The sequence below is a fragment of the Gekko japonicus genome, unplaced genomic scaffold (assembly GCF_001447785.1).
Source record: "Gekko japonicus isolate JY-2015 unplaced genomic scaffold, Gekko_japonicus_V1.1 scaffold596, whole genome shotgun sequence".
NCBI classification, from domain to species: domain Eukaryota; kingdom Metazoa; phylum Chordata; class Lepidosauria; order Squamata; family Gekkonidae; genus Gekko; species Gekko japonicus.
Genome location: NW_015174859.1, coordinates 740235 through 755857, shown reverse-complemented (window position 1 = coordinate 755857; position 15623 = coordinate 740235). Strand labels below are relative to the sequence as shown.

The 15623-nt window shown below is 47.9% G+C and overlaps 1 protein-coding gene across 1 annotated transcript in view; it reads right to left on the bottom strand.

Moving 5' to 3' along the window:
- The window catches only part of EPS15L1 (epidermal growth factor receptor pathway substrate 15-like 1), a 59883-nt gene that overhangs the window by 28332 nt on the left and 15928 nt on the right, over nt 1-15623 (bottom strand). Inside the window, exons 7-21 of the mRNA XM_015424652.1 lie at nt 12565-12624; nt 12046-12282; nt 11544-11701; nt 11184-11340; nt 10643-10705; nt 10057-10142; nt 9168-9240; nt 7944-8105; nt 7246-7443; nt 4434-4598; nt 3454-3562; nt 3300-3350; nt 2723-2862; nt 2448-2508; nt 1931-2013 (exon numbers count right to left, since the gene is read on the bottom strand). Coding sequence (XP_015280138.1) covers nt 1931-2013; nt 2448-2508; nt 2723-2862; nt 3300-3350; nt 3454-3562; nt 4434-4598; nt 7246-7443; nt 7944-8105; nt 9168-9240; nt 10057-10142; nt 10643-10705; nt 11184-11340; nt 11544-11701; nt 12046-12282; nt 12565-12624 — 1803 coding nt within the window. The remainder of the gene's footprint in view (nt 1-1930; nt 2014-2447; nt 2509-2722; nt 2863-3299; nt 3351-3453; nt 3563-4433; nt 4599-7245; nt 7444-7943; nt 8106-9167; nt 9241-10056; nt 10143-10642; nt 10706-11183; nt 11341-11543; nt 11702-12045; nt 12283-12564; nt 12625-15623) is intronic.

Genomic DNA, 15623 nt, shown 5'->3' with positions numbered 1-15623 from the left:
TACAGGGGCATCACCCAGTGCTTGTACCGCCGCCTTCCCCGTCTTAGCCGCCTTGAGGGACTTCGAGGTGCCCTTCTTCGCGGACTTGGCTTCTGTACTTGCCTTAGCCTTCTTCTTAACAGGCGTGGAAGCGGTCGATCGTGCCTTCGATGTCGGTAGCTTCGGTGTTGGGCAGTCAACATCGAAGGCGGGCCTCGGTGTCGGAGCTGTCGACGTGGACGGTCTCTCCTCCATCAGTGTGGCAAGAGCCGATTCAAGCAGTGCTACTTTAAGGCGCGCCGTGCGTTTTTTTCTTGTTTGGTTGGAGAAATGAGCACAATGACGACAGGACTCCGGTTTATGAGACTCCCCGAGGCAAAAAATACAAAGAATGTGCCGGTCGGGAGGAGCAAGTTTGCTTCCGCAACGTCGACACCTATTAAAAAATCCCCACTTCTTCTCCATAAGAAGTGTGGGGTGTAGCCCGAAGGGCTGAGGTAAATTCCCCTCAGAGAAAACAAAGTCCTTTTTTAAAAAAAAATTCTGAAGAACAATGAAGAGAAAAGAAAAGAATAAAGTATGGAAATAATTTCCTAGAGCTGAGAGGTTTGCTGAAGCTAACAGCGATCCAATCAGACCGATGGAGAAACAGGTCTTTCCAACGCGGCGGTAAGAAAGGAACTGGTGGGATGTCCGCACCCACCCCTCTGGGCATGCGTGGTGGGGTTCCTGCGCATGCCCGGGGACTGGGCGCGAAAATCCGTTAAAATAGAGCTTGCTACAGCCCCGATCGATCCAGTGCATGCACACTGAATCCCATGGGTGTGAAGCACAGAGACCACGTCGAAGATGGGAGCACTCACTGGAGAAGACCCTGATGCTGGTAAAGATTGAAGGTCAAAGAAGACGAGGACGGCAAAGGATGAGATGGTTAGACAGTGTCATCGATGCAACGAACATGAAATTGAGCAAACTGCAGAGGACGGCGGAAGACAGGAAGGTCTGGCATGATCTGGTCTATGGGGTCGCGGAGAGTCGGACTCGACTGTGCGACTGAACAACAACAAAAACTTATTACAACACTCAGAACAATGGAATCCCCAGGACTCAAAAGGGATATTAGTTTATTGTCTCAGTACATATGCTAAGCTCATTCAGTCTTTGCGTATGTATTCTCACCAAAAAGCACTATACATTCTCTGTAATTTTGTATATTTCTATTTTGGACTAGTATAGTGGAATAAGTAATTGTAATATTACACAATGAATATTGAAATGTATTTCTTTGACATAACATTGCACCCAACCTCTAAGAAAAGGACTCTGTTAGTTAACTCCATGTGTGAGGGGAGAAGAATGGAACAGCAGAGTCTCAGTTTACTTAATATGTAATGTAATTTGGAATGGTAAGATTCAAATGTATTTTGCTGGTCTGGGGACAAGGAAAATAACATAGCCAATAGCCCCACTTCAAAGAAAAAGATGCTGCAATGTTTCCTCCTTGCTTGAGAGGAGACAGACAGAACCTAGTAACAGACTCTCACAATTCAGGTTTTTTTTTCCCTGCCCCCCCCCCCCCAAGTTGAACTGAAACAGACGATAGCAATAAACTAAGCTTATTATTCTTTTAATCTGTTAAAAAAATATTCACTATTCTGCATGCTAATTCACTGCCCACCCTCTATGAGTAGGACACATTTCATTGGATCTGAAGAAGTGTGTGTGCACATGAAAGCTCATATTGAATAAAACTTTTTTGGTCTTAAAAGTTCCACTGATATCAAACTTTGTTCTTCCGCTTCAGACCAACACGGCTACCGACCAGATTCTGTGCTAAAATGTTGCCAAATGACTCCCACGGGGGACTGAGGAGGCATCAAATCAAATTGGGATAGATATGGTGGTGAAACCTCTGTTCAATATTGAGAGAGTGTCTTTAAGAAGAACTTACCTTTGACATTCTGCTAAAATCTGCAAATCCTTCAGTGCTATTGAAAGCGCCACTGCCAAAGGGATCCAACGTCCCAAAAAGATCTGAAACCAAAATGTTAATAAGCTGGTGACTTCCAACTAGCTTCTTTTAGATGTCTACCCTGTAGGACAAGCTCCAGACAGGGTTGGGCCAGAACGCTCTGACAAGCTGGGATCCCTTGCCACACTGCCAATGCCAATGGAAGCTTGCTGAGTGGGAGCATCTCAGGAACCGCATGCAACACTGCCAATGCCAATGGAAGCTTGCTGAGCATCTCAGGAACCGCATGCAGCTGGGCCCCAGTACCATGGCATAACCCATCCTTCAGGGCAAAACCCAAATTGTAGGCTTTGGACAGAGCTTGACTCAACCCCTGGTTACTTTTGCAAGTATGATTAGGATACATGTAGAACAGCTTATGGAAGGAAAGAAAACATCACTGTCAATTTGCAATGGTATGACTCAGCACATGAGAAAAGAGGGCCTTTGCTCATACCTGGGCCTTTCAAAGGGAGACCTGACGTCATGAATGGATCGGAGTTCTCGAAGCCATGAGGCTAAAACACAGGAGCAGAACAAAAGGGTCATGTACATTCAGGGAATGGCATGCTTCGCATCTCCCAGTGCTAGAGGGAGGAACTGTTCAGTTTCCCACTCCCACCACAGAGCTCTTGAGCTCCTTCACAAGTCTTTGCAGACAATGCACAAGTCTTCGCACACCACCCAAGCTCACGGCAGGGCAACGGCCACCAGCTGGCCCATCATCCTTACTTTATTAGAGGACAACGTGGGATTTTTTGAGAATGGGTCAGAGACAAATGGATCACTTTTCTCAGGCTTCTTAAAGAAATCCTCTGGCACGGAAGTCTGGAATGGGTCACTTTCTTTAAACGGATCTCCTCCAAAAGGATCTGGCAGAAGAGTCAGAACACAGAAATTAACAGCAAAGCACACAGAAATGCACCACCCATCCAGCGGGGAGGCCTTTCCCCCTTTCTGACCTATCAAACATTAAATGACAATCAGTGGAAGCCAATTGGAACAGAGCCCCGTCCCTTGCTATTCCCCTTCCTAAGTCGTCTCCCAGCTGTCAGACTTCCTCAGTTCCCAGGAACAGAAGCATGCCCTCTTTACTGCGGCTGCTGCAGCAAGTACTCCAACGAAGCTGTAACAAGGATTCGTAGTACTCTCACCTGGGCATACTTCGCGGACACAGTATCTGATCGTATTTCGTCCATCTTCTTTGGGAAGGCACAGACGATTCCATCCTATGGTCTCTCCACCCTCCCCAATTCTCAGCAAGGAAAAAAAAGATCAGGGCCCTGCAGAAGAGGACATGGGGGCTTACCAGTTGCTGCGGATGGCTGCTCTGCAAAAGGGTCGTTCTGGAACGGATCGCCTGGGGAGAGCAGAGAGAGACGGTGGCAGCTAATGGGCGGGGAAGAGCTGGTGCTGAAGACACTCCCTTTCTGGCTGGCTCATTCCACCCAGGCAATACTTACTGCCTTTGAAGGGGTCTGACCGGAAGGGGTCTTCGGCCTGGAAGGGGTCTGCATGCAGTTCCTGTGCATCACTGCTGAACAGCAGGGCCTTGTTCTTGAACGGATCGTCCTGTCATCAGACGTGGAAACACCAGGCAATTGGATCCCTTAGATGGTTGCCAAGTATTGCTAACAGTCGTGTGTTATTACTGAGGTTTTACATGCTGATGATTCCTAAGTGGTATTATGGCTATGTGCCCACGAAAGCTTAGACCCAGAATTAAACTTTGTTGGCCTTAAAGGTGCCACTGGACTCAGACTTTGTTGTATTGCTTCAGTCCAACACGGCGACCCACCTGAATCTATCGTTATGGCTATGTGTTATTGAAAAACTGTAATATATTACAATGACATGCTTATTTTATTGGTTGTATACACTGTGATGATTTTACTGTTTTACTCTATTGCTTGCTATGGCTCTTAGGCTAATGTGCTATAAAGACAGAAACATCAGGCAGACCAGGTACCTGGCAAGCAGCATCTCCCCCCACCTCCCTGTCAAACAACATTCTTTGGAATTATGCACAGTCTTTAGAATTATAAATGCGAGCAAGACTAGCAACAGGTGAGTAACTTTCAACTCAAGCCAGAGGCTATGCAGAGGAACTCACATGTCTGAATACAATACAGATGGGATCAGATGGGATACCAATCAGATGGGATTAGATTTCCTTGGGCAGGGATTGTCATCCCATGCCGACCTACATAAACATGCCTGGAAGAATCTGCCTGCCAACATGGTCTGTAACAGTGGACTGAGGAGTCCCTTCATCGGCATGCACCCAGTGGTGGAATGGCCTCTCGTAAAGTAGCAGCTAAGAGACCAAACTCTGAACCAGGCAACCCCCAACTCAAAATCTGCCTCTGCTGGGAACTTTCTAGGTTCTCTCTCAGCTTCAAACTCTCTGGATCAGGACAATCTGAATTCATGGCATCCTTACCAAGGTTCCAAAGCTGCCCCTGTCCTTTTGTGGGTTTCCCTCATTCAAGTCAGCCAGGTTGGTCATGCTGCCACCGTGGACACCATTCAGGGCTTCGTTATACTGATCAATGCTTCTGCTGGCTTCCTGGTGGCTCTCTTGCAAACGAGAAAGCTTGCTTCTTGCCTGTAAGAAGAGCACAGCACAATGACCATGGCCGACCCAGCCATAACCAGCTTCCAACCTCACACAAGTGGCAAATGTGATCCTGGCCACATTCCTGTTTTCAACCAGTGCTGTGGAAGGAGCCCTTTTAGGTAGGTTAATGATTCACACAGAGGGCTGTACTACTATCCTAACTCTGGTTCCACACAGGCTGCCTTCCAAAGCATTTTTGATCCACATCCAGAGGATCTTCTTCAACTTCAGAATCCGCAAGGAGACGCTGATCTTTCAAAAACCAGGTGGCGGCAGCGGTGCTCTGCTGTTGCTTTTCAATCATTTCCATCAAAATGTTTATATGGGAAACTGGGAGAAGGGGTGGGTGGGGCTAATGATACTGAATGGGCAAGATTTTAGCTCTTGAAAGAGTTGCAAGTATTTCGGCCTCAAAAACCATACCTCCTTTCCCCACTCAAAATCAACTTGGAAACTCCCAACTGGCCCAGAATGCTGCGGCTCAGCTACCAATGGGGGCTAGGTGGAGCGTGCCTATTACTCCCATTCTGCAGACGCGCCACTGGCTGCCCATCTGGCATTGGCTCTCACACTCAAAGCCCTTCATGGCCGTGGCCCCTCTTATTTGCGGGGCTGCCCCTCTCCCTGTGCTCCACCAAGACAACTTTGATCAAGTCAGCAGGGGCTGCTGCAGGTGTTACATACAACAGGTGTTACACGTGCAGGTGATGGCACATTGTCCCTGACAAGGCGATTCTATTTGCACTCTCGGGACCTAAACTGGGAGGTACATAATATTTCCAGTTCATACAACAGCTTCTGATGCAAGGCCAGATGTATTTGTGGGCCCAAATAGTTTATTTATTTATTTTATTGGGTTTATATCCCGCCCTTCTACATGGGCTCAGGGCGGCTAACATAAGAGGCAAATGCCATACAATAAAACAATTTAAAACCAATAAATAATCATTACAATTAAAATATCGGTGCTCAGCAGTAAACTATGACAGTTCCAAGATGGAGATTCTGATGATACGCTCCAGGGAACGCTGACGTCTCTTCTAGTTAGTACTTCACTTTGTCAGTTCTTCCATCCAAGGGCTAGCGCACCTTGCAACTTTTTGGTGTGCCATTCAATTCCATATTGGAACATTCCAATTTTGGTCCTATTTTATTTATTTTGTATTTATTGTTAATGGCCTTACATGTGTTACAGGGACTCTGTCGCTGGTTATATTTTGCACTATTTGACCTCTGAAAAAGGCTCTTGTGAGCCGAAATGCGTCAGGCTGTTCTCTTTTGTGTGTATTTGTAACTTTGTACATTTTATAAGGCTTTATTTGGGCCCATACTAAGTTTTTATATATCTTTGTAATAAACACTCTTTGGTACACTTATGATTTTAACTTTTGGCCCTCAATTAGTTTTCTAAACTTCCTTTGGAGGTTCGAAATCAAAAACGGCCTTTGTACTCACGCGCTTCCTCCCCCCTTGTGTCTCCCGCCTGGTGGGATGGGGCCTGCCCGAGGAGGTCAGGAAAGGCTCCCACCCCCCTCTCCTGGGCCTCCCTCAGCCTAGGTAAAACTGAACTCTTCGAGAGGGCTTTTCTACACAGGCAAGAAGGCTGTACGATACAGAATGGTTCACAAACTTGCTTGGATAGATGACTGGGAATTGTGGTCTATACCTTATTGTCAGTAGGATCCTACAATGTAATTTCTGGACCGCTTAATGTGTCGTGTGAATTCTTATGCTGCGCTTCTCTTTCTTTCTGGTGGTTCCAGACTTCTAATATAGCAGTGCATCAGTTACCGAATGTCCCATTTTGTCGATTTTAATGACTCACTACGCATAAATCTGCCTTGTGGAACTGTGAAAAATGTGGGACCATAAGTAACGTCAATAAAATTAACGAACAAGCGACGTTAAGCAAGAGGTGTGGCCCAAGCTATCAAACTTCTGGCACCAGCTTCCAGGAGCCAGAGCCCACTTTGTCTGACGCCTGGCAGAAGGACACATAAAGCCGGAATGACAAACTGCAAAAGAAACGACAAAGGGAGGCCAGAAAGTCCAGATGCCCAGGACGGAGTTGAGTCACATGATGATGCAGAGCACAGGCGGAAACACCAAAAAAAAAAAAAAAAAAAAAAGAGGTCAACCATCCAGTCAGGCCGGAGTTCTCCCCGGCAGCAATGTATCCACCCACAAAGCAAGGTCATCGGCCGACACAAAGAGGCAAGGATAGAAATCCGGCTTGTGGGAACTTCCACCACAAAACTCTTTGCTGCCTTGGGGGGCAACAGACTCACACAGCTACCCAGCCTCCTCCTAGAAATAACAGTGGAGTTTGCGTTTTGGCCCCACAGATTTGTCTCCTGGGAAATGGCTTATGCAGAAATGCCCAGGGCTCCTTTTGTAGCAGGAACTCCTTTGTATATTAGGCGACACCCCCCTAATGTAGCCAATCCTCCAAGAGCTTACAGAGCTCTTCTTACAGGGGCTACTGTAAGCTCTTGGAGGATTGGCTACATTAGGGGTGTGTCGCCTAATATGCAAAGGAGTTCCTGCTACAAAAAGAGCCCTGCCTGAGGCCTCGACAGTATAGAAACAGTGCAGGTGGAGAAGAGAGGTTGCATCAGTGGAAGCGACGCCTTACCTGACTGATTTCTTCCTGAGTTGATTTCAGAGATTTTATGATTGTCTCCAGCTGTACTTTCCCAGCCTGGATGCTTTGCTCTAGCTGCGTCTCTTCCTGCTGTAGCCGATTCAGTTCCACTTTTGCTCTACTGATGTCGTCCTCCTGGGATTTTAGATCTGACTCTTGGGACTGAATCTGCATTTTTAATGACGAAATCTGAAAATGGAAAAGAGGGGTGAAAATTGGTCGGGGTGTGGGGGGGGGGGGGGGAGAAAGCTTACGAAAGCTACCGAAAATGTAAGAAGGGTTTCCTTATTTTGCAGGTTGACAATGTGTCCAGATCCTTCAGGAAGCACAGAATTACCCTCCAAAGGTGCATTCACATGTGAAATTCACAACCTGGGCAAGGAGGCAGACTGCCACCATCTTACACCTGGAGAAACACTGCCTCTGAACGTGGCTAAGAATCAGAAGTCATCAGTCACCGCATCTAATTAATTCTCGAAGTCAGGTGTGTATCTAGCAATGGATGCCCTTCAATACAAAACCCACAGGGGAGTGTAACGTCACATGGCCTTCGGCTTAAGCCAAAGTCCCTTGTGAGAGGCCCGTCCCCCTAAAAGCATTGTCTGGCCCTCCAGTGCAGGGGCCCAGCTGCTCCAGTAGGCCAGATCCCGTCTTCTGCCCCCCACCCTGTCTCCTGCTCCTTTCCTCACCACCTGCGTCTCTTCCTGGCACTTCTGCCTCACATCACTCAGCATATCCTTCAGCTTGGTCTTCTGCTGGTCCATCTCATCTAGGCGATCCTGCGCATCCTGCTTTTGAGCTTCCAGTTCTTGCAAGCTGCTGGTTTCTCGGTCTAAATCGTTTTGCAAATCCTGAAGAGCCAGAACTTGGTTAGCCAGCTGCAGAGAGATGCTGTGCTACAGGACAGATTATTGGGGGCAAGGATGACCAACCAGAATTCCAACTTCTACACCAAAATCTACAGAGCAGTAGTAAGAAGCCATGGACTGGTGTCCAAAGGGGAGAAGTGGCTGCCCTGAGAAGGGAAAGCTTTTGCCCCCAGAAAAAGATGTTGGCTCCTCCTTTCTCTGGATCATTACAGTGCATCGTAAGCAACGAACACAGGATGTAGAAATGGGATAAGTAGACTAGTGGCTCCTGGACTATAGGTTTAAAATGGATTCATACAGGAAAGGTCCATAAATGGCTACTAACCACAGTGACTAAAGGGAGCCTCCACATTCAGAAGCAGCACACCTCTGAATACTAGGGCCAGGCGGCAACATCAGGGGAAAGCCTTGGCCTCTGAGCCCTGTTTACCCACTCTCCAGAGCAATTGGTTGGGCTGCTGTGTGAGACAGGACTAGATGCATCACATCTTTTCATGATCCAGATGAGCAGCACCGCAAGAGGGTTTCTCAGAACTCATTCTGCAGGCCATGGCTGCTTTAAGACAGGAAATTTAGTGGCTCTGCACTGGCCAGCACAGTTTTCCTGTTCAAAAAGCTGAGACCTTTTCCTAGCCTGCTTTCCTAGCTGCCATTGTCACTCAGAAACGCCCACTCTGTCTCAAAGGGAGGAGAAGTGGTAAAACAAGGACTTCAGCCAGGCGAAGAGAATGAAAGGGCACCGGCACAGATTTAAGGCTTTGGTCACAGTGACAAAACACCCAAAGGGCTGCTCTACTCCCCTAGCAGCTGATGGACAGAACAGCACATCACAAAGGCCTCCCAGTTCAAATTCCAGCTGTGAACTCGTAAGCAAGCCACCCCCCCCTCTCTTCTGCAAAAGAACCCCGTAAGGTCGGTAAGCCTGTGAGAGTGACTGCCCCAAAGTCACCTAGTGAGCTTCTATGGCAGAGTGGGATTTGAACCGGGATCTCTTACTATGACACACTGACCACCACACCACAACAGCCCTCAGGGCTTCTTTACCTGGACTTCGGTCGTCTTCTGCCGGATCGCTTCCTCCCTCTCTCGGATGTCCTGCTCTAGAGAATATTTCTCTCTGTCAGAGGAAAATGTGATGACACCATCAGATGAAGCATTCTTTCCAATACAGGTAAACCAAAAAGGTTGGAACAAAGAAAAAAGTAAAATGTTAACTATGCACATAGTACAAATGAACAAAACATCAGTATGCGCATAAAGACAGGTTTAAAAGCACATCTTATTTTATTTGTATTGTAGTGATCTTAAATGATTTTAAATATGTTTTTATATTGGCACATGCCTCTTTGTAAGCCGTCCTGAGCCCGCGCTGCGGGGAGGGCGGGGTATAAATTGAATAAAATAAATAAATAAATAAATAATAAAATCTTGTCTCCAGTGTTCCCTCTAAGATGAGTTAGTGTGAACTAGCTCACAGTTTTTTAGTCTCCGGCTCACACATTTTTCTCTTCGCTCAGGAAGGATGGCTCCAGAGCAAACTAATTTATGCAGCAGCCAGATCACTTGCTCACAACTTTAATGCCAGTAGCTCACACAGTAGAATTTTTGCTCACAAGACTCCACAGCTTAGAGGGAACATTGCTTGTCTCTATATATAAAAACCAGAGTTTAAATCCCTCCTCAGTAATGGGACTTCGTCAGGAAGTTAGTCTGAAGTCCCCAGTTAAGAATAAGGTAATAAATTACTTTTTAAAAAACAAATGACATCACTGCACACAGCTCTCTGCAGAGTAACGGTGCAATAATGACCTACCTCACAGGGTCATTGCAAGGGAGAACAAAGGTTATGACCGGCTGTAGAACTGCTCTATAAACAAATGGCACAAGCGCGTGACACTTGTGAGCCGGGAGCTGCTCCTCCCACACCACTAACCTCTGCAGCTGTGCGATCTCCTGGCTGATGTCATCCAGCTCTTTCACACCAGTATATTCCCCGGATCCGATGGAACTTGAGCTGTCCTGTAAAAAACCAGCACACCCTACTGAGGTACAGTTTATCATTCAGAAGCCTCCCTGGCCTCACAAAATTAGCTTGCTTTCAAGCTCCAGAATGGCATTTCCAAATCTACACAGGAGTCTCAACATTCTGACTGGTTGCAAACAGCATTAAAACCTATGGCCTATCCCACGTGCGAAATGGACTGCAGCGTCTCGCATAACACTCGGGAAGCCAGCCATGGGGAGACTTCCGTGCCTCAAAAGGACAGCACAACAGAACCGTAAAGCAATGTGTGAATAAAGCAAGAGAGCAGGATGCAAGCACAAAACTGGCATTCTTGAACCAAAAGGTATCGACTACTGGCCACTGGAAAGAGAAAAGTGGCCTGAACAAAATTCAGTGTGACTGCTTTTAAAGCTGCCCTGGATGCAGAAGCAGACACAGATAAAGAGACATGCTGCGGAAAGCTGGGGTGGTGTGCAGTGGAGGCTGCAATCCCCGGGGCGCTGCAGGTACTCACACGACGCATTTCTGCGAGCATCGAGATCTCAGGTCCTACAGAGGCCAAGTAGCCTGAGAGAGTCTAGAGGGAAAAGGACAGGGGCAGCAGCTCAGACACTGCAGAGAAAGGGCCCAGGAAAATGTCCCGGTGAGGAGAAAGAGATGGACAGGGTACAAGCACAAGAGTAAATGGAAGCATCTGCCTGGCCAGGCTTGGCGTCTCAACCCCTGGGCCCCAAGCTGCTGCCTATCAGTCCTTAAGACAAAAGGGACCATGGTGACAGAAAGGCAGAACGTGCCAGAGGATGGGGAGGAAAGAAGATGCCATGCACATCCTGCGTTGCCTGCTGTGAAAGCCAGCCTCCTGTTGCCAGTACTGACCAGGGTTACAGGAGGACAAACCGTTCAGGGTCAATAACATCGGAAGAAGCATTTTTTTTAAACTATCAGTTGCCAGCAGAACAAGAATCCCGGGGAAGGTAACTAAGGGCTACAAGGCAGCATTACAAGAGGGATGGGAACAGCTATTTGTAATAGCAAATAAGAGCAGGGCCGCTCACCTGTACAGGAGTGGTCCTTTCTGAGGGAGGAATCATCTCTGGGAGCAACACCTGTGGAGGATCGATGCCTTTACTGACCTTCTGCTGGATGAGAAACATGGCGAGCGCAAACTGGTCTTTACTGAGCTTCCCCATCTGCCTTGTGTCGGCCAAGGCCCTGTCAGAAAATTGGTGTTACCACACTGCACCCCTGAGCCCAAATTTACTCTACAGAAAGCAGAAAAGCACCTGACCGGACTGTCTCAGAGAGACACACACACCCGCCCTAATCTCTGGAATACCAATGGCTCAATTAACACCCAGCACTGCCCAACAACATCACACCTTCTGACTGGGAAAGAAAAGAGAACAGATTTTTACCATATGTGTGCTAAGAGCTTCTGAGAAAGACCAGAGTGCATGAAGATGTCCTTCACTTCCAGACCACTCACAAACCCATCCAGGTCCACGTCTGTTTTCAAGAAAATGTCATCATAGCGGGCCTTGTCGGACACGGGCACCACCCAGGCGGCAGGGGCCTGAAACAACCGCCAAATGTTAGCAAAAGCCAGCATTTCACTAACAGGGGGCAGTAGGTGAACTCCCCCCCCCCAGTTCCCCCGAGACATCAGTGAAGACGAACCTGCCTGCTGCCCATCACCTAGACTTCTGCCAATAAAGCCCCTGAACTCCACATGGGGAGGCGGAACCAGAACCCGTGGGCGGCTTACAGAGCAATCCCTGTTCAAAGAAGCTCTCAGGCAGCAGCACCAGGCCAGACTTCTGCCCTACACAGACCCGAGAGCCACTGCCAGGCTGGGAAAAAACTGGGCTTGGCTCAACTCAGCCCAACCCCCCCCCCCCACGCGGGGTCCACACATACCGGCGCTTGCTTGAGGCTGTGTTTGGGCGACAGGCTCCCCGTGCTGTTCAGGCTGTTTACGCTGCCATGGGAGGGGGTGGAGCGCAGGCTGTCTTTGGGGGGAGGGCTAGCAGGAAGAACAGGGACTGCTCCAGGGAAGGCGGGCGTCTTCTTTCGCTTGGAAGGTGGGACGAGAGGCGGGGGCAACACAGAGGGAACAGGCTCCTTCTCGAGAGCGCGATACACCAGGTGCATTGCCTGCAAAGGGCCCAGAGGGAAAAGAGATCTGCAGAGGGCAACAAGGAGGGAAACATGCAGCGAGGCAGCACCAAGGACGAACGGGGCCGGGGCAGCGATGCAGCAGGAGATGGGACGGGACAGTAGAAGAAGACAGAGGCCTGGGAAAAGTGAAATCCACTGAGGAGGCCTGGGGGGGGGGAGATGGGCCCTCCTGCACAGTTGGGAACTCAGGCAGATCCCACCACTCAGCAGTCCCTGCACAGCCCCCTGGGTCAAAGGGTGAGCACCCTGAAAACCTACCACGGCAAATTCGTCTTTGTCAAGATGACCGTCTTTGTCAATATCACTGAGATCCCAGACCTGCAAGGATTAAGACGCAAAAAAGAGGGAGAGGAATTCAGACAACAGTTAAGGTGTTTAATACATTTCATTTATGAAGGAACACTCTCAGGCAGGACACTAATTTCTAACTCAAGTGACGCCACCAAGTCTGTGAGACACGTCGGATTTCCAGCCCAGCCCAGCCCAGCCCAGCCGCACCTAACCTGGCCACACCACCAATGCAGACGGGGGGGCCTGCAACAAGCCCACTGCTCCAGAGCCAAATGTGACTCTTGAAGAAAAATAGATCTTCTAAGTTAAGGGAGGTGTATGCGAGATTGCAAGTAGATAAATAGGTACCACTTCGGTGGGAAGGTAACAGCGTTCCGTTCGCCTTGGTGTTTAGTCATGCCGGCCACATAACCACGGAAACGTCTTCGGACAGCGCTGGCTCTTCGGCTTTGAAACGGAGATGAGCACCGCAACCCTAGAGTCGGATTCGACTGGCTTTCGAGCAAGGGAACCTTTACCTTTACCTTTATGCGAGATGCCACAAGACCCAGTATGTGAAGGGAAAGACAGCCAAAAGATGGGTGCGGGACTTAAAGGAAAGGAGAGGAGGAGGAGGAGGAGGAGGAGTAGTTTGTTTTATTCCCCACCCTTCACAACCTGAAGGAGTCTTAGAGCGGCTTACAATTGCCTTCCCTTCCTCTCCCCACAACAGACACCCTGTGAGGTAGGTGGAGCTGACTTCATGTGGAGAAGGAGTGGGGAATCAAACCCGGTTCTCCAGATTAGAGTCCTCCTAACCACTACACCAAGAGAATCTTCATGCACCTTGGCTACTTAATCATAGAACATTGCTGACCTTGCACTAGAGAAACAAACGACAATAAAAACATAAAAGCCTGGGTATACATTTGTGCAAACAATGTTTATATTTATATTTGGGCATTTATTTATTTATTTATTGAATTTCTACCCCGCCCTCCCAACCAGAGTCGGGCTGTCTTAAGGGTGACTATGAAGCTATCAGGAGGAAGCTGAAGGGAACTGGAGCACAGGTGGAGTTCTCCTCAATCCTTCTTGTCATAGGAAGGGGAATATGATGGGAACGGACAATAATGGAGGTAAACTACTGGATGCGTTGGTAGTGCCAGCAGGAGCAATTTGGATTCTGGGACCACAGGCTAGATTTTCTGCACAACAACCTATTAGCACACAATGGACTTCACCTGTTAAGGTTAGGGAAGTAGGTGTTTGGTGGAAACCTGGGGAGATTCATTAAGAGGGCTTGAAACTGACACTGTAAAGGGAAGGAGATGACCACGATAGGGATTTAAATAAAGAAGAGCAAGGTTTAATGGAGCCAAAAGTGTGGGGCTTCAGGTGTCTACGTACAAATGCCCAAAGCTTGTGCAAGAAGAAAGAAGAGCTTGAGCTTAGAATCATAGAATCACAGAGTTGGAAGGGGCCATACAGGCCATCTAGTCCAACCCCCTGCTCAATGCAGGATTAGACTTGACGCACTAGTTCCCAAAGTGGACAATACCACCCCCTGAGGGTGCTGGAATGATCCAGGTAGGTGGTTGGAGTCTTGGGTGCAATTGGGGAGCGTTGAATACAAATAAGGGGGCAGTGAAAATATAAAGAAAGAAGAGTCCTGGCTTTTGGCGGTTGGCCAAATAAGTTTGGGAACCTATGGACTAGGAGCATCCCTGACAAGTGTTTGTCCAGCTGGTGCCTAAAGACTGCCAGTGAGAGGGAGCTCCTAATGCCGATGGGGGATATGATTTAGTAGGCATTACGGAGACTTGGTGGGATGACCCCCAGGACGGGAATGTAATAATGGATGGATATGAGTTGTTCAAGAAAAATTAAAAGGGTTGAAGAGGAGGTGGAGTGGTGCTGTATGTAAAGAGAGGGTTTGTGAAGAAATACTGGAGGGGGAGGGGAACAGCCCTGTGGAAAGTATCTGGGTGAGGATAAGGGAAGGAAGGACAAGCAGTATTGTGGTTGAGTCTGCTACAGACCTGACGCTGCCACCACTCTGGTTCCAGGCTCCTCTGAGAAGGCCCAGAGCACCTTCCCAGGCCTTTAGACCTCCCTTTTGGCCAAATAATAAGCGTGAGGACCAGGCAGAGTGAACAATGAAAATAGTTTATTATATAGGAGGTCAAACAACAAGGTGCAGAAATATAACAGTAAGTAGGTGAAAAGAAAATAAATCAAATGCCCTAACACGTCTAAATATATACTGTCCCTAGCCCACTATCCAGTCAGTAAAAACAAGACCTGGAGCTGACTGTGGCTCAGATCATGAGCTACTCATTGCAAAATTCAGACTTAAACTGAAGAAAATGGGGAAAACCAGTAGGCCATTCAGGTTTGACCTAGATTGCATCCCTGATGAATATACAGTAGAGGTGAAGAATAGATTCAAGGGTCTAGATTTGATAGATAAGAGTGCCTGAAAAACTATGGACGGAGGTTCATGACATTGTACAGGAGGCAGCAATCACCACCATCCCAAAGAAAAAGAAATGCAACAAAGCAAAGTGGCTGTCTGATGAGGCTTTACAAATAGCAGAGGAAAGAAGGAAAGCGAAAGGCAAAGGCAAAAAGGAAAGATTTACTCAACTGAATGCAGATTTCCAGAGAACAGCATGGAGAGATAAGGAGGCCTTCCTGAATAAACAATGCAAAGTAAAAGAGGAAAACGATAGAATGGGAAGGACTAGAGATCTCTTCAAGAAAATTAGAGAAATCAAGGAAACGTTCCATGCAAAGCTGGCCATGATAAAGGATAAAAACGGTAGGGACCTAACAGAAGCAGAAGAGATTAGGAAAAGATGGCAAGAATACACAGAACTATACAAGAAAGACCTCAATGTCCTTGACAACCATGACGGTATAATCACTGACCTCGAGCCAGACATCCTGGAATGTGAAGTGAAATGGGCCTTAGAAAGCATTGCTAACAACAAAGCTAGTGGAGGTGATGGTATTCCAGCTGAGCTATTCAAAGTCTTAAAAGA